The sequence below is a fragment of the Eleginops maclovinus genome, chromosome 11 (genome assembly GCF_036324505.1).
Source record: "Eleginops maclovinus isolate JMC-PN-2008 ecotype Puerto Natales chromosome 11, JC_Emac_rtc_rv5, whole genome shotgun sequence".
Lineage (NCBI taxonomy): Eukaryota > Metazoa > Chordata > Actinopteri > Perciformes > Eleginopidae > Eleginops > Eleginops maclovinus.
The window spans coordinates 4882515-4910477 of NC_086359.1; the positions used below are offsets into that span (position 1 = coordinate 4882515).

At 43.0% G+C, this 27963-nt stretch overlaps 2 protein-coding genes across 2 annotated transcripts in view; one reads left to right on the plus strand and one right to left on the minus strand.

Moving 5' to 3' along the window:
• The window catches only part of snx19a (sorting nexin 19a), an 89922-nt gene extending 62286 nt beyond the window's left edge, over positions 1 to 27636 (plus strand). Inside the window, 13 exon segments of the mRNA XM_063894282.1 lie at positions 19937 to 20040; positions 20933 to 22399; positions 22402 to 22442; positions 22514 to 22652; positions 22729 to 22829; positions 22908 to 23033; positions 23782 to 23900; positions 23998 to 24103; positions 24179 to 24329; positions 24643 to 24766; positions 25874 to 26058; positions 26291 to 26378; positions 27224 to 27636. Coding sequence (XP_063750352.1) covers positions 20956 to 22399; positions 22402 to 22442; positions 22514 to 22652; positions 22729 to 22829; positions 22908 to 23033; positions 23782 to 23900; positions 23998 to 24103; positions 24179 to 24329; positions 24643 to 24766; positions 25874 to 26058; positions 26291 to 26378; positions 27224 to 27353 — 2754 coding nt within the window. The 5' untranslated portion in view covers positions 19937 to 20040; positions 20933 to 20955 and the 3' untranslated portion in view covers positions 27354 to 27636.
• Positions 1889 to 16031, minus strand: LOC134871552 (carotenoid-cleaving dioxygenase, mitochondrial-like). Its single transcript, XM_063894284.1, has 12 exons — positions 15937 to 16031; positions 13858 to 14062; positions 13571 to 13782; positions 13103 to 13218; positions 12872 to 12974; positions 6757 to 6885; positions 6505 to 6665; positions 6256 to 6423; positions 5366 to 5503; positions 4432 to 4614; positions 3840 to 3950; positions 1889 to 3137 (listed from the first exon to the last, which is right to left on the minus strand). Exons 1-12 carry the CDS (start codon positions 15962 to 15964, stop codon positions 3021 to 3023), a joined length of 1671 nt encoding a protein of 556 aa, XP_063750354.1. The 5' UTR covers positions 15965 to 16031; the 3' UTR covers positions 1889 to 3020.
• Positions 27637 to 27963: the final 327 nt, after the last annotated feature.

Genomic DNA, 27963 nt, shown 5'->3' on the forward strand with positions numbered 1-27963 from the left:
GCCTTTTGTTCCGTCCTCTATGGAAATGCGCATCTGTTCTCCGGCCACACACACTGCCTCGGAAAAAGGAATTGGAAAGCTGCAGTTAGTCTTCTGCTTTAATCCACTAGTTTCTTTTAATCAATTTGTTCCCTCAGTTTCTTTTCCACTTTCTTTCCACTTTCTTCCTGAATAGCATAATCTATCTTTTCACGCTGAGCACAACGAAGTCGGGAGGGCTCTGTTGGAACTGAAGGAACTCTTTTTCTCTGTCCAGTAATTCACTTTACAGTGGGACTAAACATCAGATGTGCTGAAATGTAGGTCAACAGTGGTTCTTGAGAAAAGGGCGTGGCAAAAATGCTGAACAGCTCCACCTAGAAGGTATATTTCATAATCAAAAAGCTCTTTATGTTTCTCATACTGCCTGTGCTGCAGCACCTCTTTTCACCCTCTGTCTGAAACCAGAGCCCAGTCTGCTCTGAATGGTTATCTGGGCCGGCTCTGTTGTGATTGGTCAACCGCTTAGAGATGTCCCGCCCCTTAGCACGTACAATGTGTTGGAGCGCTAGCCAATAGAAGTGTAAGTGTTGCATACAGTGATGTCATTATGTTACTGAAGTAAACAAATGAGTCCAATGGAGGCGTTTCAGGCGGGGGGGAGGGAGTGTGTGGGAGAGAAACTCCCTCTGAAAGGATTTTAGCCTTTGCAGACCATTTACATGCACAGAAACACATCTAATTATATATTCTGTCTGTCTGTCTGTCTGTCTGTCTGTCTGTCTGTCTGTCTGTCTGTCTGTCTGTCAATAAAATATATGTTAATGGTCTTATTGTCTTATTAGCACCCCACATTAAGGGTTCAAGATTTAGCTCACTGTGTGGAGAATAACCCCTCCAGAACTGAAGTACGATTTTTTTAAATGACTTGCACTTTCCCTGAATAACTCCATTACTACTCCACTACATTTTGGAATAAATCAACTATTAAACAAAGAGTGACATTTAAATATGTTAAAATATGTAAATTATTGAAATAAGCTCCGCATTTAACAGCTGGGGTTAACACATCACTGCATCAATAATTCTAATGCAGTCACTGACTTGAGTCTGAAAGGGTCCACTACAATAATATCTCTGATATGTTTTATAATCATTGATCATTAAAGTGTTCTCAGAGCTGGTAAAGGTGCAGCTAGTTTTAATGGCTTTGTATACTGCAGGGTAGCTGCTGGATTTACTGCAGGTGAACTAAAGTCTGATTTAAGGGCTGATTATATTTACCATCATTAATCCAAATCTGCCTAGCAACTAAATGTATTTTATAAACCTAGTGGAGTAAAAGTACATAAAAGCACTTGCATAAAATGGAAATGCTCAAATAAAGTACAAATCCCTCAAAATTGTACTTAATTGAGTAAATGTACTCAGTAACTTTACACACTGGTTAGGACTGAGTATGGCACCAGCTGAAAGGGGGTGCTGACCTCTAGTGGAGCATGCAGGGATTGTATTTGGTAGTATACTCAACTGTTGAATAGCCACAGGTTATTAATGCTGTGCTGTTCTGAGGGATTTCAAAAATCATTACTGAGTCTATTATTTACTCTATATTGTCTACTATTAACATTTACTGTACATCATATGTGTCAATAGATGTTCTTTAAGCATAAAATGAGTCTCTCCTGATTGAAATAATAATCAGAAGTGGAATAAGAAGTTTGAGGAATAAAACAATTGTAATTTGGTATCTAACACATTAAAAGAAACAAGAAAATCCACTTCCTGTCTTTCCCTGCATATTAAATGGATGTCAATATAAGTAATAAAGCTTCTTGTGAAACAGCTGTATTTATATGTAAGCACGTCTCTTTCTTCTCCGTGTCAAAGATGCACCAACAGACAGACAGAGGTGAAACATTTTATTGGCAAACAGATTGTATGAAAGCAATCAAAGCTGTACAAAAATATATCGTTTGATTACAAAAGAAGGTTTTTGTAGAAAATTATAATGCGGCACTTTGGTCGGGAAACATCAATGCCACAGGTTAGAGTACCATATTCAGTTTCTCATCAAATACATTTAATATAAAATATTCATAATGTCCTCGATTTAAAGCCACCAGACTCCTTTCAGAAACACAGTCATTTTAGCTTATAGGAAAGGGACCTCTGCCTCAAACCAATAACCCTAACATACTAACTGATCGAGGCGGTGGTAGACCATACCTTCTTTCTGGGTTCTGGTTCAATTACAGCATTTTTAAAAGGAGTCTGCGGGCTAAGAGAAGAGCACAGATGTAGACTTTAGCTCCTCTGAGAAGGGCTGTCTGAGTGTAACGTAAAGTGGTTAGAACATTCAAAATATAGCGTACACTTAAACTGGCTAAAATACACATTGCCAGACTCCTTCACGTCCATGCTGATACTCCTGTCTCTTTCTGTAACGGCAGCGTGCAGATATCTCGTTTACTGACTATGGATCAGACCACTACTACAATCCCTTTATCCTTTTCAGGGTCATATTTGTATGTTGTTCCTCTACTGAGACACCCTTTTCACCCTCTGTCTGAAACCTTAGCCTATCATGTACTGTACTTAGTGATGCTTCTAAGTGACAGACGTAAACAAAGGAGGCGTTTCTGTAGGAGTTCAGCCTCTGCATACCATTTACATGCACAGAACCTATATGCTGTGCTTTCGTACTGTTTTAAACCTTTCCTTTGAATATTTTATGAGATGTAAGGTGTCCTTGGGTGCTTTTTAAAGGTGCCTCTAAATAGAATGAATTATTATTATAATTATTAAAACACATTACAGGAAAGGGAAACCCCCCAAAAAGCATAACCGGGCCTCATTTATTCCATTCCTACGAACCAGAGATCAGTTTAGCCAGTAACAAACACTGCATCCATCTTTATATCTTGCAGTCAGTACCATCGGGCGTATAGTGGTTATCAGGATTAACACTGTGTTTGGTCTAACTCGTATAACATTCATTTTAAGCCTTTGTGATTTAAAGATAACATAAAAAAAGGTGTTTATGGCGAGGCATTGAACGCGCCATGGAAACCATAAGCCATGTTAACGGACACGTTGGCTCTTCCCAGTTCTTCCAATGTCTTTGCATCCAAAACCAGGAGGAATGTTCCTTTATCCTGCAAATAAAACATGTGTTGTGAGGAAAACAAATCAAGTAACACGCTGAATATCAAATACAAGAAGGAAATGATATGTGCAATATTAGAAACAACTTGGACGTATTTCAAACGGCTGCTGCTCATTTTCCTTTTGCATTCGATTCGCTTTTTTGTCTGCACTTCATGTCTGTTGCTCTGTCTTTCGTGGAGAAGCTCTTTGTGACAGCGCCTCCTGAATGTTGCTATAAAAATAAACATGTTTGCTACTTGATGTGCTTTACAGAGAGGAGGTTAATAATACACTCCAGGACACCTCCCAACATGCTGTCAGGAAACAGAACAACACCTTCAGATGCTTTTAAATTCATAGGATTTAAGTTGAATTTGAATTAAAATAAATACATCGTAAAGTTTTGCTTTTTTTTGTAAACTTCAAACTATTAAAACGCATCCTGTGTCAAAAGGTCTGTGAATACTTCATCCTCCTCATGTATGTATGTTGTATGATGGACTTTCTGTACAGCTTATACCAGATTATGATCAGGGTCCCTCTTATCATAATCAACTTTCGCTCTAAATAAAAAACAAATGCATAATTTTACTGCACAGAATAACACTGGTGTTACTCGAGAAAAGCCAGCCTTTCCACTCCTAAACCTTTGAGGAAATATTTAGCTGTTAAGTTTCTGAGGAAGTACAGGAAGATGATTTGAGTCTTACCTGTGAGGGGGTGAGGACCACAGACAGGATGACACCGTCGTCTTCCTCCACGGCATCAGGGGACGGCACAAACACCGGCTCTGACGGGAAGAAACCCTTCTGGTACCAGACCTGAAGTCACACACAGGAAAAGATCATAAGTAGGGGATAGGTGATGCGCAGCGAGGCGTTCAGGATCCTGATCCCCATCAATGTTCTTTTTTTCCTGAATGACTTGCTGCTCATTATCCCGGCTATCACAAGGGAATGTACTCAGCGAACCAGCGACTTCACTCACAATACCGTCTTCATATCATTCTATATTTTGCCTTAGCTGAAAAAGCGACACCTGTAGAAAAAGTTTGTCCTACCTGCAGATCAAATCCATAACACATAATCTATGATCAACTAAAGTTAGGTACAATTTCAGCTGAATGAAATAGTGATTCTACCTCTGTAAGTCAAGGAATACTAAGAATAGTATTGTGTTGTAATTTAGTTTTGGCATAACATGTATACCTTGCAATAAAGCATTGGATGAACTGCTGCTTCTACTGCTATTATCACTCACACACACACACACACACACACACACACACACACACACACACACCTTGAGCGTCTTGTCCTTGAGGTCCATCTTGAGCAGAGAGTCTCCCACCAGGTGTCTGAATCCGCAGCCGTAGAAATAGCGGTATTGTCGCGTGTTATATTTCCCGTAGTTGATCTGAGGGAACTCAAGGCCACCGTACTCGTAGAGGTCATCTCCATGGAGATTCTCGTGTTGGCAAAACACCTGTGGACAAAGAGTGACTCAGTTATTGTACTTACAGCCTACTTTTTTTAAACATACTTCTACTTTACTTACTGTTAGGGAATATTTTGTGTAAGCTTGTAAATCTTTAGTTCATTTGCATCTCTTCTCTCTGTCCTCCTCTGACCTGGCTCTACGGCCTTGCAGGTGCTGTTATCTTCATTAAGGAGGGGCAGCCTGGGCTTCCGGAGCCTTCTTCCCACAGTGGGTACAAGCTCATGCTGACCTAAGATTGGCTTTACAGCTGGGCACCAGTTTATCCGGTAAACACCTTATTTGTGACCTAGATGACAGTTTCAGTTAAACGTATTGTCCGAGCTTGTTTATTCTGCTGCTCTGAGAATGTTGACTATCCATTTGGAACTGGTTTAAACCTCTTCCTATTGTCGAGATCTTCAGAATTGGTTTGGCAACCGCTGTGGCAACTCATGTCTACGGTAAATGTCTTGTCAATTCTCCGGCCGTAACTCCGAATAAACCCAACAGTGTTTTGCCATCAGGTTCCTGCTCTCCAGCGTCTCTCTGGTTCGTTTCCATTGCTTCAGAAGTTTCCACCACACTTACGATACATATACTCTCTACTTCAACAAATGCCATAGTTCTCTGGGAAGCATGTTGTGATTTAATCAAAGTAAGACTTGGAATGAAGTGTTTTTACATTATAGTATTGCTTCTTCTACTTGAGTAGTGAGTACTTCAGTTCAATAAAAGCTGTCATTTCTTAACCACCCACCTTATCTTTGCTGATCTTGACACAGGTTGCCTCACTGGAGGGCCGGGTGTTCAGGTTCTGGTCTGTCGGGGTTTCAGCCGTCAGCTGGAGCGGCAGAACGAATCGCCTCGGGAATGCCCTGCATATGGCGTTGTAGACCTGCCAATGACACCACACAGGAATGCAGTGTGAATGCATTTTTGGGATCTCTTTGGTGATGTTCAACAGTGTATCTCAGCGTGGCCTTCTCCTTTGTTTACTGCACTAAAGAGATATGTAATTATATTAATACTGTCAGCGTTAGCCGTTCATCTGGAACGTTACCGTGTTATAAAATACTAAGTTTGACTCAAAGTTGCTCCTGTAATCCGCACAAGAGACATGCATTGCACTGACTGGAGTCGCTTTAGGTGTAGTGAAGACGGGGGGAAAAGGCATTTTTGAAGAAGCATGCACAAAGAAGTTTCTTGAAGTTGCAGATGAGTGGGCGAAAGCAGAGGAACAGACACTGTGTAGCGCACATTATAAAGAGGGGCATCACAGCGGCAGTTTGCCAAGTGTCGAAAAATTGGCAGACTTCATGCCAATAAATCTGAAATCATGTAATAGAGTCAAAAACCCTCCGATGTCTCATACCAGTTTGTCCTGCATTTCTTAATTACAACACCACATGTATTTTTGTTTTATTCCCCCAAAGTAAAACTCGATATTTGTATTTTAAAAGTGTGATTAATCCTGATAATTCACAGATTATTTTTCTGATTTAAGGTTACATTTTTTTATCGATCGACAACATCAAGAGTGTAAAAGGAGCAAAGGCATCTGGCTGAAGCAAGTTGCACAGGAATGACACACGGTCTGATAGCGGCAGAGAGAATACTACAATATGAGCGTATCAATTATAAACTGACCTCATCTAACGCTTCTCCAGACTTGCGCAAGTTCTGGAGGAGATAGTCGTTGATGGCTCCGCCGTCATCTGCGCAGCACAAGTCGACCATCAGGAACCCGTCCTCCTCGAAGGCGTTGATCTGATGGAAGGTAGAGATGGCTTTGGTGTGGTACTTCACGGGGCTGACCTGCAGAACAGAAATCACTGTTAGTTGATCCAGGTTCTAAAGGAGTGAGGGGATTTCCCTGCATTCATCAGCACAACTAACCTTGCCTGTATGCTTGTCAACTAGATGGAAGACAGTTTCTTGTTTGGGGTCCCAGTAGATGCTGTCGCTCAAAGCCTTCCCCCTCAGTTTAGCCGTGACTATCTTCAACAGGTTCATCTTGATTGGCTGCTCGATGAACACCACGTAGTTCTCTGACATGGCTGGAGGCAGGAGGAGGGTGTCATTGGCAGCATGAAATACATTACAAACACCAACGATGAGTTCTATATATATCCAGGCGTGCTCTCTCACCAAAGCTGTGGTAGTAGGAGGGATGGGACTTGTTTGAAGGCACAATGGAGCAGAGTACTGTGGCTCCTTGGAGAGTGTCTTTGGTGTCTGACTTCTCAGGAGGCACTCTGATGATGTTGTACAACGCTCCTGGAGAAACAGGACAAGAGAGTGACACAGTACATAATCAAGTAGACTTTCAAGGTACTTTTCCATTTTAATTTGGAAGCAAATATTATACTCACTACATGTATTTATATCTATTTGCTTTGCAGGTTATAATTATAATATGAGAAATGGTTTTGTACTGTGCAGTATAATCAAAGCCTTATTACTCAATAGCATGCTCATTAACCCAGACTGCACATAAAACCTGAGCAATAACTTTGACCTGCACTTTTAACAATACAAAATGTACACATGGCCTCTTAATTCTTAATGTTTTTTTGTTCTGACAGTTTGTTGTCAAACCGTTACTAACCTGTATATAATTATCTATTTATTTGTGTTTTTTATTCTGTGTGAATCTGTAGTATTTTTCTTTCTCTATCTGTTGCTGCTTTAACTCCTGCTTTTGCTTACTTTTTTGATGATTTTTCCTTGCTGAAAACCTACACGGAGGGCTTTGGCCATATTTCAGTAGTTTTACGACGACCTCAGTCTGATCGTAGCGCGGCCTAGCAACAGCTAAACCCTAGACTGCTGGTACTGCGTGCTACCTAGCTGACTTCCAAAAACTTCTACAGAAGATCGCCGTGTTGGAAATAAAAATGCACCGGTTGGAAGTTAACGTGGAAGTGAATGGACTATGTGGGAATGACACCACTCTACCAGTTTTCCAAAAGAATCGACAATGGCATGCTAACTCACAGCTAGTTAGCAGCTACAAGGATTCCAAGGAACAGTGGTAGTCCTCCCTGGAACTCTCTGGGTTTAAAGCCTAAGAGTAAATCATCTCCATGGGATCTGGGAGGACGAATAACCGGCAGAGCCCAGCGCTCTGAGGTCTGTGATGCGACCGGCTGGCCTGCATTGATGTGACCCAGGCAGAGCGCCTCCTCAACCCCAGTTCATACTAGGAATCCGCCGTGGACAGCTGCTAAAGGGAGGACTGCAAACAATCCTCCTAAACAACCAAGCGTGCCACTTCAGAACAGATATGCTCCACTGACACAGAACCCAAGATCTTCTTCTGATGACCTGGATAACCTGTCTTCTTCACACAGCAGGGTAAGGACCAAAAGTGACTCGGAAAGTAAAAGGCTACAGGGAAAGCTAACGACTAGGCCTGAAACTCTGGTTGTGGGTGACCCTGCTGTAAGAGATTTAAAAGGTCTAAACAACACCAAAGTACTCTGTTCTCCCAAGGATATGGTCTCTGAGTTGGGGCTGAACACCCGACTGTGAAAAATGTGGTACTGCACATTGGAACAAATGATATCGTGAAACAACAGTCAGAAGTTCTGAAAGAAGACTTTAAGTGTCTGTTGAAAACGGTCAGCTCTCTAAATGCTGATGTAGCCGGTCTGGCCTGACCCTGCTACCGAACTCTGCGTTGTGTTTGAATGGTTGAAGGAGACGTGGACAACTGCTCACTTTGCCAACCGGGGGGATTTATTCTCTGTGTGAAACATCAAATATCAGTACAGCAAGCAACTTCACAAGCCAGGTTGATCTCATGCACATCTCTCCTCTGGGAGCGCAATGCTGACTGAGAGGAATGCCGCGAACTCACTAGGAAGTGAGGTCACGTAATTTCAAAATAAAAGCTCCTCCAAGAGAAATGAATACAAAAACAGGTGAAAACAACAAAACATGAACAGAGAGGATTATTGGTGAAATATATACCTGATACATTAGTACACCAGTTACACTGAGGTGTTCATCAGTGGCCCTCTACCGCCAGTCAGGAGAGGAGTGGAGAGATTCAGCAGATTGTTTGCACTGAACACGTGGCTCTCAGCTGCCTGTACTGAACATTCTGTCCATTTTATTGACAATTTTAACTTTTTCTGGGACCGCAGACATCTTTTTAAGTCTCGACTGCCACCCATCCCCCTTATCAACGCCTTTGAGGATACTCTCCCTTCAACACCAAACAGCCATCCAGCTCTCTGAGCCCAGATTCCACCAACCAGCAGCTCAGTGACCGCCTACACTCCTGTCTCAAGGTGGTTCAGGAGATTCGCAAGCAGACCCCCCGTCCCTCAACTACAATCACCGAAGCAGACACGTGCACCAGCTCCCCAATATTCATCACCGTGCCTACCACAATCATCCAAAACAAAACGTGCACCACCTCCTCCCCCTTCAAGACCACATCCGCTGTCTCCGGAGCCTGATAAGGATGTGTGTGTAGAAAAGGCAACAAGCTCTAACTGATATGTGGGTCCAGGCTCAAGGGCGTATGGCACTCTCAAATATTTCCAGAACATGCCGGGACCCTGCCTGCCAATAGCTTTGCAGATATCTGTGTTGATAGGTTATAGATTAAGAACAGTGAATCAGCTTAGAAACAGAAACAACAAGCTTAAACTAGCTTTATTAAATGTCAGGTCGTTCGCAGGAAAGACATTTTTAATCAATGATTTTATCACCAAGCACAATCTGGATTTTATGTTTTTGACTGACACTTGGATAGACCAAAATAACACCGCAGCTGTTCTTATCGAATCAACCCCTCCCAACTTTAGTTTTATGAGTCAGGCTAGAATGCATAAGAACGGGGGTGGAGTTGCTATTCTGTTTAATGATTCCCTTCAGTGCAAGCAGACTTCTTATGGAACCTTCCCATCTTTTGAATATGTGGCCCTTCAGCTGAAATGCTCCTCTCGAGCTACAGTGGGGAGAACAAGTATTTGATACACTGCCGATTTTGCAGGTTTTCCCACTTACAAAGCATGTAGAGGTCTGTCATTTATATCATAGGTACACTTCAACGGTGAGAGACGGAATCTAAAACAAAAATCCAGAAAATCACATTGTATGATTTTTAAATAACTAATTTGAATTTTATTGCATGACATAAGTATTTGATCACCTACCAACCAGTAAGAATTCCGGCTCTCACAGACCCGTTAGTGTTTCTTTAAGAAGCCCTCCAGTTCTCCACTCATTACCTGCATTAACTGCACATGTTTGAACTCGTTACCTGTATAAAAGAGACCTGTCCACACACTCAATCAAACAGACTCCAACCTCTCCACAATGGCCAAGACCAGAGAGTTGTGTAAGGACATCAGGGATAAAATTGTAGACCTGCACAAGGCTGGGGTGGGCTACAGGACAATAGGCAAGCAGCTCGGTGAGAAGGCAACAACTGTTGGTGCAATTATTAGAAAATGGAAGAAGTTCAAGATGACGGTCAATCTCCCTCGGTCTGGGGCTCCATGCAAGATCTCACCTCGTGGGGCATCAATGATCCTGAGGAAGATGAGGGATCAGCCCAGAACTACACGGCAGGACCTGGTCAATGACCTGAAGAGAGCTGGGACCACAGTCTCAAAGAAAACCCATTAGTAACACACTACGCCGTCATGGATTAAAATCCTGCAGCGCACGCAAGGTCCCCCTGCTCAAGCCAGCGCATGTCCTGGCCCGTCTGAAGTTTGCCTGGATGATCCAGATGAGGAATGGGAGAAGGTCATGTGGTCTGATGAGACAAAAATAGAGCTTTTTGGTCTAAACTCCACTCGCCGTGTTTGGAGCAAGAAGAAGGATGAGTATCCGTGAAGCATGGAGGTGGAAACATCATTCTTTGGGGATGCTTTTCTGCAAAGGGGACAGGACGACTGCACCGTATTGAGGGGAGGATGGATGGGGCCATGTATCGCGAGATCTTGGCCAACAACCTCCTTCCCTCAGTAAGAGCATTGAAAATGGGTCGTGGCTGGGTCTTCCAGCTTGACAACGACCCGAAACACACAGCCAGGGCAACTAAGGAGTGGCTCCATAAGAAGCATCTCAAGGTCCTGGAGCGGCCTAGCCAGTCTCCAGACCTGAACCCAATAGAAAATCTTTGGAGGGAGCTGAAAGTCCGTATTGCCCAGCGACAGCCCCGAAACCTTAAGGATCTGGAAAAGATCTGTATGTTGGAGTGGGCCAAAATCCCTGCTGCAGTGTGTGCAAACCTGGTCAAGAACTACAGGAAACGTCTGATCTCTGTAATTGCAAACAAAGGTTTCTGTACCAAATATTAAGTTCTGTTTTTCTGATGTATCAAATACTTATGTCATGCAATAAAATGCAAATTAATTACCTAAAAGTCATACAATGTGATGTTCTGGATTTTTGTTTTAGATTCCGTCTCTCACAGTTGAAGAGTACCTATGATAAAAATGACAGACTTCTACATGCTTTGTTAGGGGGAAAACCTGCAGAATCGTATCAAATACTTGTTCTCCCCACTGTATGTTCCTAAACATCTATAGACCCCCCCCCCCAAATACTGTGCAAGCTTTTTTGATGACTTTGCGGAACTGCTGTATAGTGACAGTGGTGTGTATTGACGTTGACCGTCTAGTCATTGTTGGTGATTTTAACATCCATGTTGACAAGCCTGAGGACAGAGGGGCTAAAGAACTGTTCTGTGTTCTTGATAACTACTACCACAGCACTCAGACTGCTCTTGTTAAGGTCTTCAATGACATCCACTTAAACACAGACAGTGGCAGAATCTCAGTGTTAGTATTATTGGATCTCAGCGCTGCATTTGACACTGTTGACCACAACATATTACTAGACTGACTAGAAAACTGGTTGGGACTTTCGGCAACAGTTCTAAATTGGTTTGAATCTTAATTAAGGACAGGAAACACTTTGTCTATAGGCAGCTACACATCAGAGTTGACAAATATGACATGGGGTTCCTCAAGGCTCCATCTTGGGGCCTCTTCTCTTTAACATCTACATGCTTCCACTGGCTCAGATAATGAAAAGCAACAAAACAAGTTACCATAGCTATGCAGATGATACGCACATTTACATTACCATTTCACTAGGACACTATGCTCCAATTAAAACACTGAGTAGGTGCATTGAACAAATCAATGACTGGATGAGTCAGAACTTTCTCCAATTAAACAAAGACAAAACTGAGGTAATTATCTTTGGAACAAAGGAGGAACGACAAAAAGTCAGTGCTGAGCTTCAGTCAGGAATGTTCAAAACACCAGCTAACGCCAGAAACCTAGGTGTAGTCCTGGACTCTGACCTGAACGTCAACAGTCACATTAAAATAATCACTAAGTCCGCCTACTATCACCTGAAGAACATATCTAGGTTTAAAGGACTAATGTCACAGCAGGATCTAGAAAAACGTGTCCATACTTTTATCTTCAGTAGACTGGACTACTGTAACGGTGTCTTTACAGGTCTCACTAAGAAACCCATTAGAAAGCTGCAGCTGATTCAGAACGCTGCGGCTGGAGTCCTCACTAACACTAAGAGAGTGGATCACATCAGTCCAGTTCTGAGGTCTTTACACTGGCTTCCTGTCAGAGAATTGATTTCAAAGTTCTGCTGCTGGTTTATAAAGCATTGAATAGTTTAGGCCCAAAATACATTTCTGATCTCCTGCTACATTATGAACCATCCAGAACTCTCAGGTCTTCTGGGACGTGTCGGCTTTCTGTCCCAAGAATTAGAACTAAACACGGAGAAGCAGCGTTCAGTTATTCTGCTCCAAACATCTGGAACAAACTCCCAGAACCCTGCAGGGCCGCTGCTACTCTTACTACATTTAAATCCAGGCTGAAAACATTTCTTTTTGCCGCTGCTTTTAATTGAACTGTTCTGATCTAACATCACACTGTGACTTTTATTCATGTATTTTATACCTGTTGTGTTTATTTCATTATCTTTGTTTTTAAATGACTGTTTTTAAATGCCTTTTTATAACGTGTTTCTGCTGCACTATTTTTTAACGCTCTTAATGTCTTTCATGTTTGTAAAGCACTTTGAATTGCCTTGTGTTGAAAGGTGCTATATAAATAAACTGCCTGCCTTGCCTGTGCTGTTCTTATACAACCCCACTGTACTTCCATTCATCCCGATTGTCTAGTTTTTTTAATAGGTGATATGTATACAAATGGTCATTGTGTGGGTAAATGATTGTTTTAATTTCTACTGGTCCTACCTTTGCTTCCATAGGAGTTGCCCATGTTGTAGGCGGTGCCGTCAGGGTCATAGTGTGGGTGAGCAGTGGCTCCATTCACAGCAATGAACTTGCTCCAGTCTACCTACAAAACATAACAGAGAGAAATGGCAAGATGAGGATAAGGGCGGATATAACTGGACTATAAAGACAGATAACGTAACTAATGACACACACTGCTATTGTTTTCTTATTATTGCTCCATGATTGTACCTTTTCCAGTGTTTCCAGGTTTTCCGGGTTCACTCTATGCATGAAGTTTGTCTCCGTGCTGACGTAGTAGTCACCCTTGTATTTCGCAAAGCTCACACTGGCATTGTCCGTGGGCTCTGTCAGAGAGAGAAACACAGGAGCCTTTCAATCGCTTCCTAAGCAGAAACCTTTTTAGCAGCAGGAATGTGAAATATTCAGTGTGGGTTAAACCCTCTATGGTTCCAGACTGCAGCAGATGTTATGTAACCTTCGTGTAAACAGAGCCCTAGAGCTCCACCCCTGGCTGCATAGTTTTAGCAAAACTTCTTCCACTAGATCTAGATTTTCCCTTTGTCTCTCGAGCTTCCTCTCACACCACCAAGCTGCAGAAAGTGAAGCTCCACTCAAACTACAGTCAATCTTCATGAGCCCTCGCCTCTAGTCACAAGTTATCCATTCACACCGTCACTTCTTATCCAGTGTACTCACCCATTATCTCAAAGCAGGACAGGAAGCGCTGGAAGATGTTTTTACAGGGGTCAGGCATGGCGAGGGTACCGAACTCTGACATGATGATGCGGTCCCTTTCGCTGTTCTTCCTGTAGGCCTCGCTGTTCAGGAAGCGACTCATGTAGGTCACCTGGCCTTCTGCGATGTTGAACTTGTGCAGCAGGGCCATCCCGTCAAACCAGTGGTTGTAGCTGTGAAGGAACAAAAGCTTTAGTCACAGCTGTTTGGAAATGGTTTTGGTCTGTGTTGTTGTGCAGGCGACCCACTGTGTGTTTCCAAACTCGAACTTCCCCGGGCCGTTGCGGAGGAGGTTGCCTTTGATCCAGGAGGGAATGGTGCCGTGTACTTCAGTGGAGATGGGCTCAGGGGTTTCTTCTACAGAGCGCACCAAAGGTTCAATTGTCTCCAACCCCTTCATCGCGGAGGTAATGCCTTTCTCGGCCTTGCCATTGTCGACAGGCTTGGCATCATCTGTCGGAAACACAAACACTCAGCGTCAGACCCATATGGTTCTTACCTTAACTACAAGAACAATCAATAACTACACTGATCTACAAACGCTGACTGAACTCGATCATTTCTCTTACTACAGGTACGCTGAAGACACACAACTAATTCTCTCTTTCCCCCGGTCTGAAACCCAGGTGGTTGCACACATCTCTGCTTGTCTTGCTGACGTCTCTGAGTGGATGACTGCTCACCACCTGAAGCTCAACCTAAACAAGACTGAACTGCTCCTCATCCCAGGTAAGGTCTCTCCATCAGATCTTTCCATCAACTCAGACTCAGACCGCAAGGAACCTGGGCATGACCCTGGACGATCAACTGTCCTATACTTCAAACATCGCTGCTACAACACCGATCTTGCAGATACACGCAGGTCCTAGTTCAGGCTCTTGTCCTCTCACGCCTTGACTACTGCAACTCCCTCCTTGCTGGTCTACCTGCCAACGCCATCCAACCTAGATAGAATCAGAGGATGAAACCCTCTTTATTAGCCACATACATGCACACAGCAGAGCACACACAGTGAAATTGGTCCTCTGCATTTAACCCATCCTAGTACTAGGAGCAGTGGGCAGCTATTGTGCAGCGCCCGGGGAGCAAGGGGGGGGGGGTTGGAGGTGTCCGGCGCCTTGCTCAAGGGCACCACAGCAGGGCCTAGGAGGTGAACTGGGACCTCTCCAAGTAGCAGTCCACATGTCTTTTTGGGGACTTGAACCGGCGACCTCTACAGCTAAGTCAGAATGCTGCAGCCCGGCTGGTGTTCAACCTCCCTAAGTTCTACCACACTACACCTCTCCTTCGCTCCCTTCACTGGCTGCCAGACTCCGCTTCAAAACACTGGTACTGGCCCTCAAAAACCAGCCAGTTTGCTATCCTGGCACCTAAATGGTGGACTGAACTCCCCATTGACATCAGGACAGCAGAAACTGTGCATCTGTTTCGATTGCATCTTGGCAATTAAATTATTGGGGGAAAAAAGCACTTTATAGAGTTAGCTTAGGCCTTGTAATAAATTAACAAGCACACATAATGGTAGGACCTGCTTGAAGTGAATATATCTGCACTTTCCTTGTTGTTTGGAGATTGATTCGCTATGTTTATTGCACTTATTGTAAGTCGCTTTGGATAAAAGCGTCAGCCAAATGAAATGTAATGTGGAATTGTGAAATTTCACTATGCTTGAGTTCAATTTTCTCAGTGGGAGGAAGAGTAACTGGGTCAGAGTGGTTTTGTTTTCTTTGGCTTCACTGCAGTGTTGGCAAACATCCTAAACAATGAATTACTCTCCCAAAGTCAGATCCAGTGTCACTTCTCTAATGGTTGTTGAGCTTTCAGTCAGCAAGGACGCAATATAGGTGGAGGACGGCCATGCAAATTGCAAAACTTCAGCACAATACAACCCACTGCACTCAACTCAAGAATGGCGGACGAAGAATTAAAGCCAACCTGTCATTGACCTGCACCATGTATTTATCCTCCTATAGAGGAAGTAGGTTGCTTTCGGGCTGTTTATAGTAAACCTGGTTAACATTTCCTGTATGCATTGCGTTTACAAAGTGGATCTCTCGTGTCATGTTTCATTTGTACAGGCGAGGAGTGTTTTGAAGAACACTTTGTACTGCCTGACCGCGCGCGTATCATCCTGCTGTAAATTCTGCCGTCGATGCAATAACAGCACAGGATGTTTTATTATGCAAACAAAGAACATACAAAACAAGGTTAGGGTGATAACAGTGTAATGTGAGGCGTAACATGCATGCGCTGAATCCATCCAAATGTGAACACACTGCTCTGTGCTCCCTGTATAGTAAAACGGGTATTAAATGGAGCAGGCTTACCTGAACTCTCGAGCTTCACAGGAGCCATATCTTCGTTTGTATTGGATGGACACAACAGCTGCTCTGATCTGCGTACTGCTGCACCCAAGTGAATATAAGTGTATGCAGCAGCGCTATGACGTAACACCAGATGAGGGGAGGCTGCTCTGAGCGCGTGCAACGCCATTGCAATTGTAATTCGACTTTCAACGGCGCGCGGGGGATGGTTTATTAGATTTTATTGTAAGGTTTATTAGATTTTTGCACGAGGGTAGAACAAAAGGGCATGTGAGCAACACTAAGCAATATATTTAAGAGGTTTGTGTCAGGGTTGGGGAAACCCAAGTGCAGTAAAGGGAAGCAGGTAGGGTCAGAAACAAAAAGCGAGCTTTATTCAAAAAGCTGTTGATGAAAACACGAAGCAAGGGGAACACAGGACATGAAAAACACTTAGCTTCAGACATGAAGGGCGACAGGAACAGACAGGTAACATGGACAAGATCAGGGAAGAAATGACGACAACCGAACAACAGACAAAAGGGAAACGGACTAAATACACAAGGGTAATCACAAAAGGAGAGACAGCTGGAAGGGGGAGAGAAACACAGGGGCAACAGGTGGACACAATGACAGTCAGGCCGTTGTTAGCTGTTTTATTTGCGGTCTGTGGTGGACTTTCTGGATATTAACTAGTCAAAGAGTAGTCCTTATGATTCTGTAATCATCAATGAAGGCTTTACCGTCACAATCGACTATAATTGACGCTGAGTTCGAAGTTGAAGAGTTTTTAATGTCACAAAAACAAGCAATGGAGGGAGAATGGACCATACAGCACATCACCTCAACGTACCACAACCATCTGATTGCCGTGCCCAGTGTGCTGACTGCTTTCAAACATGCATTAACATTTGGCCCATCCACAGCAATGTGTGAGAATTCATTCTCTACTCTGAGAAATGTTTTTTTTCGGAACACAGACGCACAATGCTACACGAGAGAAATGCCAGGTTGGTGCAGCTTGCATCCGAGAAAGATTTGACACGCAAATGCACAAGCGAATGGAAGGACACAGTACTTAGAAGCAGGGACGGATTAAGAGTCATTGGGCCCCTGGGCCTGTGACGCCCCCCCCCCCCCCCCCAAAAAAAGAAGCGCCACGCTAACCTCACCCTCATGCGGAAAATCGGCGGTGTTAAAGGTTGCGCTAAAAGCACAGTCGAATTTTATTCACGTTTATCTTGAGGATTTACAACAACTCAAAGAACACACATAAGCACACAAGTCAAAAATAAGCAGGTGCAATGCAAAGGGCCCAAACCCCTACATCACCCAGATCACATCACTCATAAGAAAACTGCTTGAAATCATGCATCGTCATCAAGGCTTGACAATATTCTAACCTTCGAGATATATTACATAATGTATGTAATGTAACCAATGTTATGGCTTCAGGGCCCCTTTAATTGTATTATGTTGTTGAGACAATATTGAAATGGTAGCGTGGAGGCTTGGGCTTCAGGGCCCCCTTGGCCCTTGGGCCCCTGGGCCTGGGCACGGTAGGCCCGTGCAGTAATCCATCCTTGCTTAGAAGGTTCAGCAGCAACACTCGTCTCGTCTCGTTGTTCATTTCACTTTTTGAAGCCAGCCCTGGCTTTCATGATAAGGCCTATTAAGCAGGTGAGTTGTTGATGAATGTTTGTTGGGTCTATCTGCATTTGTGTTTTATACTTGTTGGCTGCCTGTAAGATATATGGGCTTATGTCATTTCAGCCTGGTGCCAGATGCATGGCTTGTCCTGCCCGAATGCGTGCCTCAGTTTATGTCAGCGGTCCATATCAAGTGTCATGATACGGAAATTAACAAATAAAAAAAAACCTAATAACAATAAAGAAAAACGTGTTTCGTTTTTGGTAGCATTTCTGCTGTGTTGGATTATGATGTCGCCACTGCGTTAAAATATTTCTCAAACGGCAGTGGCCCCCCGCCGATGACCCAATGCCCCTCCAGTAGATCTGCTCTGGCGCCTGCCCTTCACAAGGATCTACATTCTGCGACAAGCAATCTTTGGACTACTGGATGGAAACTGCAGAAGAAGTAGTTTTGAGAGTCAAATGACCTGGGTTCTCTGATGCAGATTTTGAGTAATTCTAACAGAGAAACATATGATAATAATGGAGGATAAAAAATGACAATAACAAACAAGTACAATTATGAATTATTCCAGAAATGCATGATAAGGCTTCAATATACAGTGGTATGCAAAAGTTTGGGCACCCCTCTGAGATTTCATGACAATTTGCTTTTCCTTTATAATAGAAGATCACAGCAACAACATTTGTTTTCCTACAAAGATGTAGACGTTTTAGTGTTTTCCAGACCAAAATTCTTAGGGTAGCATTACATAGTTTTATTATAATAAAATAAAATGCAAAAAATGGGATGTGCAAAAGTTTGGGCACCCTTATAAATAGCATTCATTTCAACACCTGTACGGATTTATAGCTGACAGGTTGCTGCACAAAATTGCTTTGATTAGCTCATTAGACCTTCAATTACAAAGACAGGTGGAACCAATCATGAAAAAGGCTATTTAACATAGGTAATAGCTGGCTGTGCCTGGCCTAGGTTCTTTCTTAGGGAGTGGCAAGATGGGGACCTCAAAACAACTCTCCACTGACCTGAAAGCTAAGATAATCCAACATTATAAATTAGGAGAAGGGTACAAAAAATTATCTGACAGGTTTAAACTGTCTGTCTCCACAGTCAGAAACGTAGTTGTGAAATGGAAGGCCACAGGAACAGTCCGTGTGAAGGAAAGATGTGGTAGGCCGACAAAAATAGGGGAAAGGCACAGGCGAAGGATGGTGAAAATGGTCACAGAGAAGCCACAGACCACCTCCAGAGAACTACAACAACATCTGGCTGCTGATGGTGTAGTTGTTCACCGTTCCACAATCCAGCGTACTTTGCACCAGGAAGAGCTCATTGGAAGGGTGATGTGCAAAAAGCCTTTCCTGAGTGTTAATCACAAGAAGAGTCGCATGAGGTATGCAAAAGCACATCTGGACAAGCCAGAAGCATTTTGGAACAAAATACTGTGGTCAGATGAGACCAAGATTGAGTTATTTGGTCATAACATGAACAGGTATGCATGGCGAAAAAAACACACTGCATTCAATGAAAAGAACTTGTTGCCCACTGTAAAATTTGGTGGAGGATCTATCATGTTATGGGGCTGTGTGGCTAGCACAGGTACTGGAAAACTTGTTAAAGTTGAGGGCCACATGAATTCCTTACAGTACCAGGAGATTCTTGACAAGAATGTTCTAGAGTCAGTCACAAAGTTGAAGCTACGCCGGGGTTGGATTTTTCAGCAGGACAATGATCCTAAGCACCGATCAAAATCCACCAAGGAATTCATGCAGAAGCACAGGTACAATGTTCTGGAATGGCCATCCCAGTCCCCAGACCTTAACATCATTGAAAATGTATGGATTTATTTGAAGAAGGCTGTCCATGCACGGAGGCCAAGAAACCTGACTGAACTGGAGACGTTTTGTGTGGAAGAATGGGCCAAAATACCACCTGCCAGGCTTAAGGGACTTGTCTGTGGCTACAGGAGGCGTCTACAGGCCGTTATTGCAGCAAAAGGAGGCAATACTAAATATTAATGGAATTATTTCTTAGGGGTGCCCAAATTTATGCACATGCCTATTTTTGTTTGAATGCACATAAACATGTTTCTGTTTGACCAATAAAAGTTATTTCACTACTGAGATGTTTCTGTTACCATAAGGTATAACATATGTTAAAATGAAGTTGCTGCTTCAAAAGCTCAGCAAGTGACAAACTGATGCAGTGGTTTTCCTAAGGGGTGCCCAAACTTTTGCATACCACTGTATATCTTTGCTATATTCTATCAAAAACTATGACCGCATGGTGCTGTGTATGTGTGTGTGCAAGTTGTCCCTTGACAGCTAGTTATCTGTCCATATGTGCTCTGTGTGTCTTTTCTCTGCAGACTGACGCAGATAATCCTTGTTGGAGGATTAAAGCCACGTCCTGGAGGAGGAGGGGATCCTATGCGACCTGTATTTGTGTTTTAAAGCTCCTACAACCTTTTAGGTAATGTATGCTTTATTATTCAAAGCTGGTTTAACAGCAGGGGGAATATTCCTTGATAACCAGAGTATCATGTCAGTAGACTTGAGGCTAGGTGTGTACAGTATACATTAGCCCCATGTGCTAGGTGTGCTGTAGATCTGTAAACAAGGTTTGCCTGAGGCATCTCAAGTAGCTTGTAGGAAGATCAGCGTGTTGTGCAGGTTTTTAAATATTTAGGAGTGTCATTATTTACCTACAGGTTAGTAAATGCTACTGAGATTTGGTTTATGTAATTTGGACAACTGTGCAGAGTAACTTTAAGTACATTTACTTGAGCACTACTAAACACAATGTAAGCATGCTAATGTCCACCCCCTTAGTTTAAGATGCAAACCTTTGCTCATTAGCATCGATCAAAAGTGAAATGTTCACATGATGGTGGGGATTAATTCAAAAGTGAGTGGATCCAAACACTTTAAAATGGATTTTGTGGGTATCATATTTATGTGTTCTATTAATTTGTATTTTTGATTAAACACACATTAGGCGAGTAGTACATTTAGAACATAATCTCTCTTAAAAACTCAGCAGGAGTCGTTTTATAATTGCTAAGTTGTCAGTTCAGTGTTTAAAAACCTAAATTGATTGACATTTTTCCATTTTCACAACTTTCAAACATTTTATTTTTTAGATTTATCCCCAACATTTTATATTGCTATTCAAAATGTTGAGGATAAATCTAAAAAATAGTCAGAATAAAGAAAGTTCAAAACAACAGTGAAAACTCATTATACAGCAACGTTGTGCAACTACTGGCTCCAGTGTTGTTCAGAGTTTATGAATCAACTGAAGCACGCACTATTATCTTTTTAAGGTTTCATAAAACTGATCTATCAATGGTTTTTTTCAACAGGAAGTAATTCCCTGCTGACTGAAATGCCTTCCACAAAGAGCTCCGTTCACTGGACTCTATCAGAGGTGTTTGGGCAGCGGAGGGTTTTGGGGTTCGGAGCTCTGCTGGCATGGCTTGTCCTCTTCCACCTACTCGTGAACGTTTGGCTGCTCTGCGTCTTCACCAGTCTCTTGGTGGTCCTCGGCGGTTGGCTGGGCTCCCGCGCCATACTGGACACAAACAGCCTTCTCCATTTGGAACACTTTTTGCCTCTTGGCAGTATGAACCCACCTCTGTATTCACCTGAGCATGAGTGGAGGTTGAACAATGAGATCCACAATGCCGTCCACAAAGCCGTGCGTGACTTTGTGTCTTCGTGGTATCGAACTCTGCTGCCAGAGGTGGAGGGGGAGTTCGAACGTGCGGTACGTAACTCCATGCTGGAGTCAGTTATGGAACTGAAGGAGCGTGCGCGGCGAGTGGACAGAAAAGCGCTGGTTCAACGTCTGCTGGAGCTTTATGGCTGTCACCTGCAGAGCTACATGGCAGCGAGACACATACAGTCGACTCAGAAGGAGAGCCTGAGTCTGTGGCGGCTCTACAGTGAAGTAGATGCCCCTCACCCAGCCGTGAGGAGTGCGACTGCTGAGCTCAGCTACTCCAGGGCCTTAGTTAACCTCGTCTTAAACGTACTGGTTCCATACCCTCAGATGGAAACCAGGACCGGGGGTTACATGGTTACAGAACTCATCACCTGTAACGTGCTGATGCCGCTCATAAACCGGGTGTCCGATCCTGACTGGCTCAACCAGACCATTGTCGATGTTATCACCAAGTCCAGAGAACCACAGGAAATCCATGTGGATGATTTCCCAGCTGCACCTGGACTATACCGATGTGAGGTCCAGCATGAATCCTGGATAACCTGCAAGTCTCTGTCATCGTCTGATCCAGACAGCTTCGCCAGCAGGAGCTCCTCTGATCATGACGAACCACAGAGCACCATGTCTGAGAGGGATTCCTCACAGAGCAGCATGGTGAGCCTGATGTCTGCGGGGAATGTGGAAGGTTGTCACGCAGCTCTGCCCTCACCATGCAAAGTGAACTGCTGTTCGCTCACGCCTGGCCAATTCTCCCACTCGATAAAGTCCAAAAGGATTTCATATGACTCCTTAATCCAGACAGACTCAGAAGAAGACCTGACAGGAGGCTTTTGTGAATGTGGCCCTCCAACAAACTTCTGCAACGTGATGAATTTTAAGGACGATGAGGCATTCGGCTGCTTCGGTCCGCTGAAGAATCTCGGGGCGAAAGTAGTGGTGCCCGAGGAATCCCAGTGGCCAGCAGGTATAGCCCAAGAGAAACCCCTGCCATGTTCTCCGAAAGGATTTGGTCTGACCTCCTCTGACTTTGATATCACCAACACCCAAGCTGCAGCTACGAACGTCCAGAACGTCCAGATTTCTGGCACCATCAGTGCAATAGAGCAGCGGGCACAAGCACACATCCCTATACTCTGTACACTATAAAGGTAATGCCACCTTCTACTTGTCAGATATTTAAATAGATATTATCGATTAACCTCCATCTCCTGTTTTACAGTTTGAGAAAATGGGCGAAACGGAAAACGGTGGCCCTCCGCTACCTGCGTCCTGTCACACCGTCAACCGGCGATACAGCGAGTTCCTCAACTTGCAAACACGTTTAGAGGAGAAGCCGGAAGTCAAGAAAGTTATCAAGAGTAAGTCTGCTTTGACCATTGAATTGTACTGTACCGAGATAAATGCACCATCACAAATCAATGTCATGGATTCCAGATGTCAAAGGCCCAAAGAAAATGTTCCCTGACCTCCCGTTTGGCAATGCAGAGAGCGACAAGGTCGAAGCCCGTAAAAGCCAGCTGGATACATTCCTGAAAGTAGGTCGTGGCAACTTCTCTGATGACATGCTTACTTTGAGTCTGTAATTTAATAGATTTTCATTTTCTTACTCCAAGCAATTAAGCAGTATTCCTGAGATGTCCAACAGTGAGGACATGCAGGAGTTCCTGGCTCTAAACTCAGACGCCTGCACATATTTTGAAGAAAGAAGAAGACCTTTAGTCAAGTCACGGATCGATAAGGTGAGAGAGAATGAAATGCTGTCTGGAGAGGACAGAGAGGGATTGTAGGAAATGGCTATTATGGTATTAAAGCTTAATAAAGTGTAATCCTAATGAAATGTAACTGTTACAAAAGTGGTATCCTGCTGGCATATACAAGTCTCTGTGAAAACTTAGGAAGGAGTTGATGACAATACAGGAAAGACGGGGAAAGGAAGCAATTTGACCTAGGAGGTATTTGCGAAACCCAATTGTTCTTTGTAGGGTGTGAGCATTCTGTGATAGGGTGACCACCTGAGGTGTTGTCATGTAAATGATCTTTGACGTAGTAGCAGTAGTTTGTCATTTTCCTGAACCAGTGAGAAGGGCATTCGGAGAGGACAAACATCTCTCATGGCTGAGAAAAATGCATACATGTGCCCCGTTTTTCAGATCTGCTGCAAAACATAATGGGTTCTTCAGTTCTTAAGTTTCATACAAATAAGGCCAATGGTTTTTGCTGTAGTCCTGGGAAGAATCCAAAATGAAAAGTTTTGAGATTTGAGTTAGATTTTGTATATACAGCATACGAAGCTCAAGATAGCCGTTTGTTAGCTTAGCATAAAGCATGTTGAATTGATAGCCTAGCTCAATTAAACTAAATCTGCCTATCAGCATTTCTTTTCCGCTTGCAGATCAACTCTGTAGATGTGATGGAAATGATCATCTATGTACAGTCCAAGGAGAAATGTAATAATCTCCTGTCTCATTTGATCTAACTCAATTGAAGATGATGGAAAATGCTTTGGACACCTTGAAGACAGCTTTCCCTCACCCTGAGCCTCTCAGTCCAACGGAGGACCTTGAGGGAGATTCTGATGGAAAAACAATGGAGAGTAGAAAGTACAGGTGAGCGGAGTATAAAGGCTTCTGGAGAACATAACCCAGGGACTTTTTATCGCGAATATATTGTCGAAAAATAAAAATATTTTCATTTCAATTTCAGTTTTTCACACAGAGGGAGGCTTATGTTCCCAAGCAAAATTGCACCGTCTCTGAATATACCTGACCTGCACCCTAAAGTGACATACTGCTTCAGTGAAGGCAGTGCTGTAAGTAACTCTACCTGTGGTTGATGTATGTGAGTTTGAAACAAAAAGGGCTGAATGTTGTTTTGCTTCTCACAGGTCCTCAATGGTATGTCACTGTCTGGCCTGGAGAGGTTTGTCCAAGAGCAGGAGAGACTTTTATGTGGTTTGAATGGCAAAGAGGCAGCCAGGCAGAAATTTGAGCAGCCCGGCAAAGACAGAAATACTTCTGGGAAATCTCATGGCACAGGTTGATATTCAAACAAGCAGTCCCTAGAAACGTTGTGCTAGAAAAGTGCAGTAACTCAGCTTGACCACTAGGGCGTAGCAGAACTCCACTGTGTGTTTAGAGAGTAGAGTGTTGCTAGAAGTCTCGATAGTCCTGTGCATCATGTCATATATGATTTCAGGTGTTCTGATTGTTGTGTGTGTGTGTGTGTGTGTGTGTGTGTGTGTGTGTGTGTGTGTGTGTGTGTGTGTGTGTGTGTGTGTGTGTGTGTGTGTGTGTGTGTGTGTGTGTGTGTGTGTGTGTGTGTGTGTGTGTGTGTTACTGTGCGGTGCAGACACGGCTGTGGCAGACGTTGCTTTGAACATTTTGTGTCTGCTGATGAAGGACCAGTGGAGCTGGCTGTGCACTGAAAACATACAGAAGACCATCAGACTGCTGTTTGGCACATTCATAGAGAGGTACGACTTTTTCTCCGCTTCTGTATTCCTTTGACAAGAGTCTACTCGCAGAATGTAGTACTTCAGTAATGTAGGTAATTATTTGAGGCACTTTTCCTGCTACTCCACCAAATGTTACGGTAAAATATTGCACTTTTTACTCCACTAGGATAATATTAACATGAATAATGCAATATAAGATCAACAAATATTGTATTATTTGTCATTCAACTTCATGAGCTACAACATCAGTGATGAACACAGTATTGCTTGAATTATTGTAAAATGTAACGTATATATATTCATATTCTGAAGAGTGCTTTAACATTCTACTTTAGTGTCATTGCACATTGGACAACAAAAGGAGGGTGGATAAAGTCCAGTTGCAAAATATTTAAATATATATAATATAATTAAAGTTGCAGGTTGCAGTAAATTCACATAAATGGGTTAGAGTAGGTTGTATAAATATACAAAATATATGGTTTATGCATATATAAGTTAAACGCAGTTGTAATCAATGTGCACAATGCAGTGTAAGGTTCACGTAACCTTCATGTGAATGCAGAAACAGAGATTAATGTCGTTGTGGCTGTTGATTATGTTCCCTTTACACAGCTAAACATCCTGATGCTGGCTCCTCTTCTCGTACACAAAGCACTAAAAGTGGTTTGTTGCACACAACTGTTGCATGAAATTCTCTCAAATGTCCTTTAAGAATACAACTCTCTCGTTTGAATGCGATGTTTATGCTTCACTGGGAATCTAGTATTACCACTGGGCTTGTTAGTGCCACACACTCTGTGGGAACTGCGCTTTTGTAATCTCTAGTGTCCCGCTGTCATTATCTGATTATGCTGGCCTGCATTTTTGGACTTCACATTACCTCTGGGAGTGTTAGGGTTCACTAAGCATGTCAGTAAATAATGTTCATGCTCCTGCTATGGTTGATAGATTTAAGAATGCATGTTTGTGTTGCGTCCTCCCCTCGTGTGCATTCTCCTAATCAATCAAAGCATGTAAAGTAAATGAAATAGCTCTCACTTGTTTGTCTTAAGCACTGGCTGATTACTAGTAGGAGACACGCAGGAAACAACACATTGCATTAAACCACTGACTCTGTCTCAGATGGTTGGATGTCGGGGTTGCCCACCTCACCAGTGCCCCCTGTTGGGTCATTTACCTACAAGTCCTGCAGGAAGCTGTTTGGCCCGGCGGCACGCTGCCTGCTCAACATTGGCCAGAGCGCAGTCCTGCAGAAAGAGAGGAAACCAAGGAGCAATGTTTGGACTGTCTAATGCAGCTGATCCCAGGTACAGTAGCAGCTTTTACATTTGGATGCTAGCTGTTTAAATAGGAGGAGGAAAATCAAGGCGTTTCAGGCACAAAGGGGAGAGAACTTTGGGATTCAAGCCTTTGCAGACCATTGACGTACACACAAACCAATACAACACACTACAGGAAATTGAAACCCCCCCAATAAGCCTAATAGGGCCTCTTTAATGTTTTTCTTTTTGATTTGTGTCATTGTTTGTGCCCAAGCAGAGCTCATTACTGATATTCTGGGAAGTGAGAAGTACAGACTGAGCCTGGAGACCATGCTGGAGTCTGTACAGGATCATCAGATAAACAAGTGAGTCAACAACCAAGCTGTCGAGTAAACATGCCAATGACACGGCTGTTTAAAGACAGCTACCCGTGGGAGCTGTAAAGTGTAAACAGGGCAGAAATGTCACTCAAAGCAATAATACTCTAAACTGTATAACTACGAGGGTTGAAATGCAAACCTACTATCTGTACCCGTTTACTTTAAAATATTTGGATTTGGATCATCTCGTCTGTAGACCTTCACCAGAAGTTGTTGGAAACGGTCTAATCTTTCATTTTCCTGCTTTAACATCTTTCTTTTGCCATTTATACTCATCATACGTTTGTTCAGCAGCCAAAAAAACAGCATCATATTTTTACCATGTACCTGAAATCCTTAAATAAGACATTCTAAAAAGTCTAAATTTAAGTTATGGTCCTGTCGTCCATTTATCTGCTGAGACCCGAGCTTTTGTTTAGTATGCGCTATTTATTTCTCCTAGCTAATTGGGAGCACTTAATAAGTATACAACCTAAGCCTTATCTTTTTTACGCCCTTATGTGTTCACAGTTGGTAAAATTCCAGGAGCCTCTTTAGAAAATGATCTTGTTTATAATAGAAAGAGGTCCAAATTATGTAAAGTCGGTCCTCAGTGAGAGAACGAATATATAATTTAGCTTAAAATGACACGGAAAAAAACATGAAAACTGTTAAAAGCTCTCTTGGCCTTATATGCCCTTTTAAGACGCTCCCTAACTCCTCGGTTGTTCTATCTTCCTTCATTTCACACACAGAGCCATACAACCAACAACAATTCATCTGCTCTATTCCCTATCCCTGTTATCCATATAAGCATCCGTCTTAATGACAGTGTGTGTGATTGTACGCAGGCATCTGATCTACTGCGTGTGTGACCTGCTGCTGGAGTTTCTGATCCCCGAGTCGTGTGACGAAGCCTTCCAGGGGTCTCTGCTGCACAGCCTGGCCAAAGACACAGAGAGGGACAATCCTCACATGTGATCAGCACATGATAACACCGTGATGGATACTGTGCACAGAGTGTGTATGAGGGTTATGTTGTATTCAGTACAGCCTGCAGTCCCTTGTCTGTGATGGCACATAAAGAAGAGAACTGTGTGGTTATTCCTGGAGCACTCAAAGGGGACACATCAGATAGGTACAGCTGGTGCAGTGCATCACCCGATCAATCATTAACTAATGTGCATTGGCTCATGGGCTCTGTGCAAACAATGTGCATTTGTATTAATAAATAGGCAATAAAACCACCTATAACTACAACTCAGTCATGTGGTCTGCAACTTTTACTGTTTCAAATGTTGAATAGACTCATGGTCTTTTGATCGTGAGCACCTTTTGAAAAAGACTTATTCTTCACAGACGTCAGGCCTTTGATTAGTCTATAAAAGTGTAAAGATTAACACCTCAATGCATGACTTAGGAAACCACAGTGAAACATGCTCTTTATATATCTGACTTAAATGGGGGATCTAAAATAACAGAGGAACACAATCCCCAGCATCTTCAGTATAATGAGTCTTTAACGTACGGTCGCACACAAAAAGTGAAGCCAATGTTTCTATGATAACATTTTAAATAACTTCAAATGAAT

Coding starts and splice junctions, on each gene's coding strand:
- LOC134871552 (XM_063894284.1), bottom strand. CDS start 15,964: ATGGCTCCTGTGAAGCTCGAGAGTTCAG. Junction 3,951..4,431: donor TCAAGGACAAGACGCTCAAG/GTGTGTGTGTGT, acceptor GTGTGACTTCAG/GTCTGGTACCAGAAGGGTTT. Junction 3,138..3,839: donor TGGTCCTCACCCCCTCACAG/GTAAGACTCAAA, acceptor TTTTATTTGCAG/GATAAAGGAACATTCCTCCT.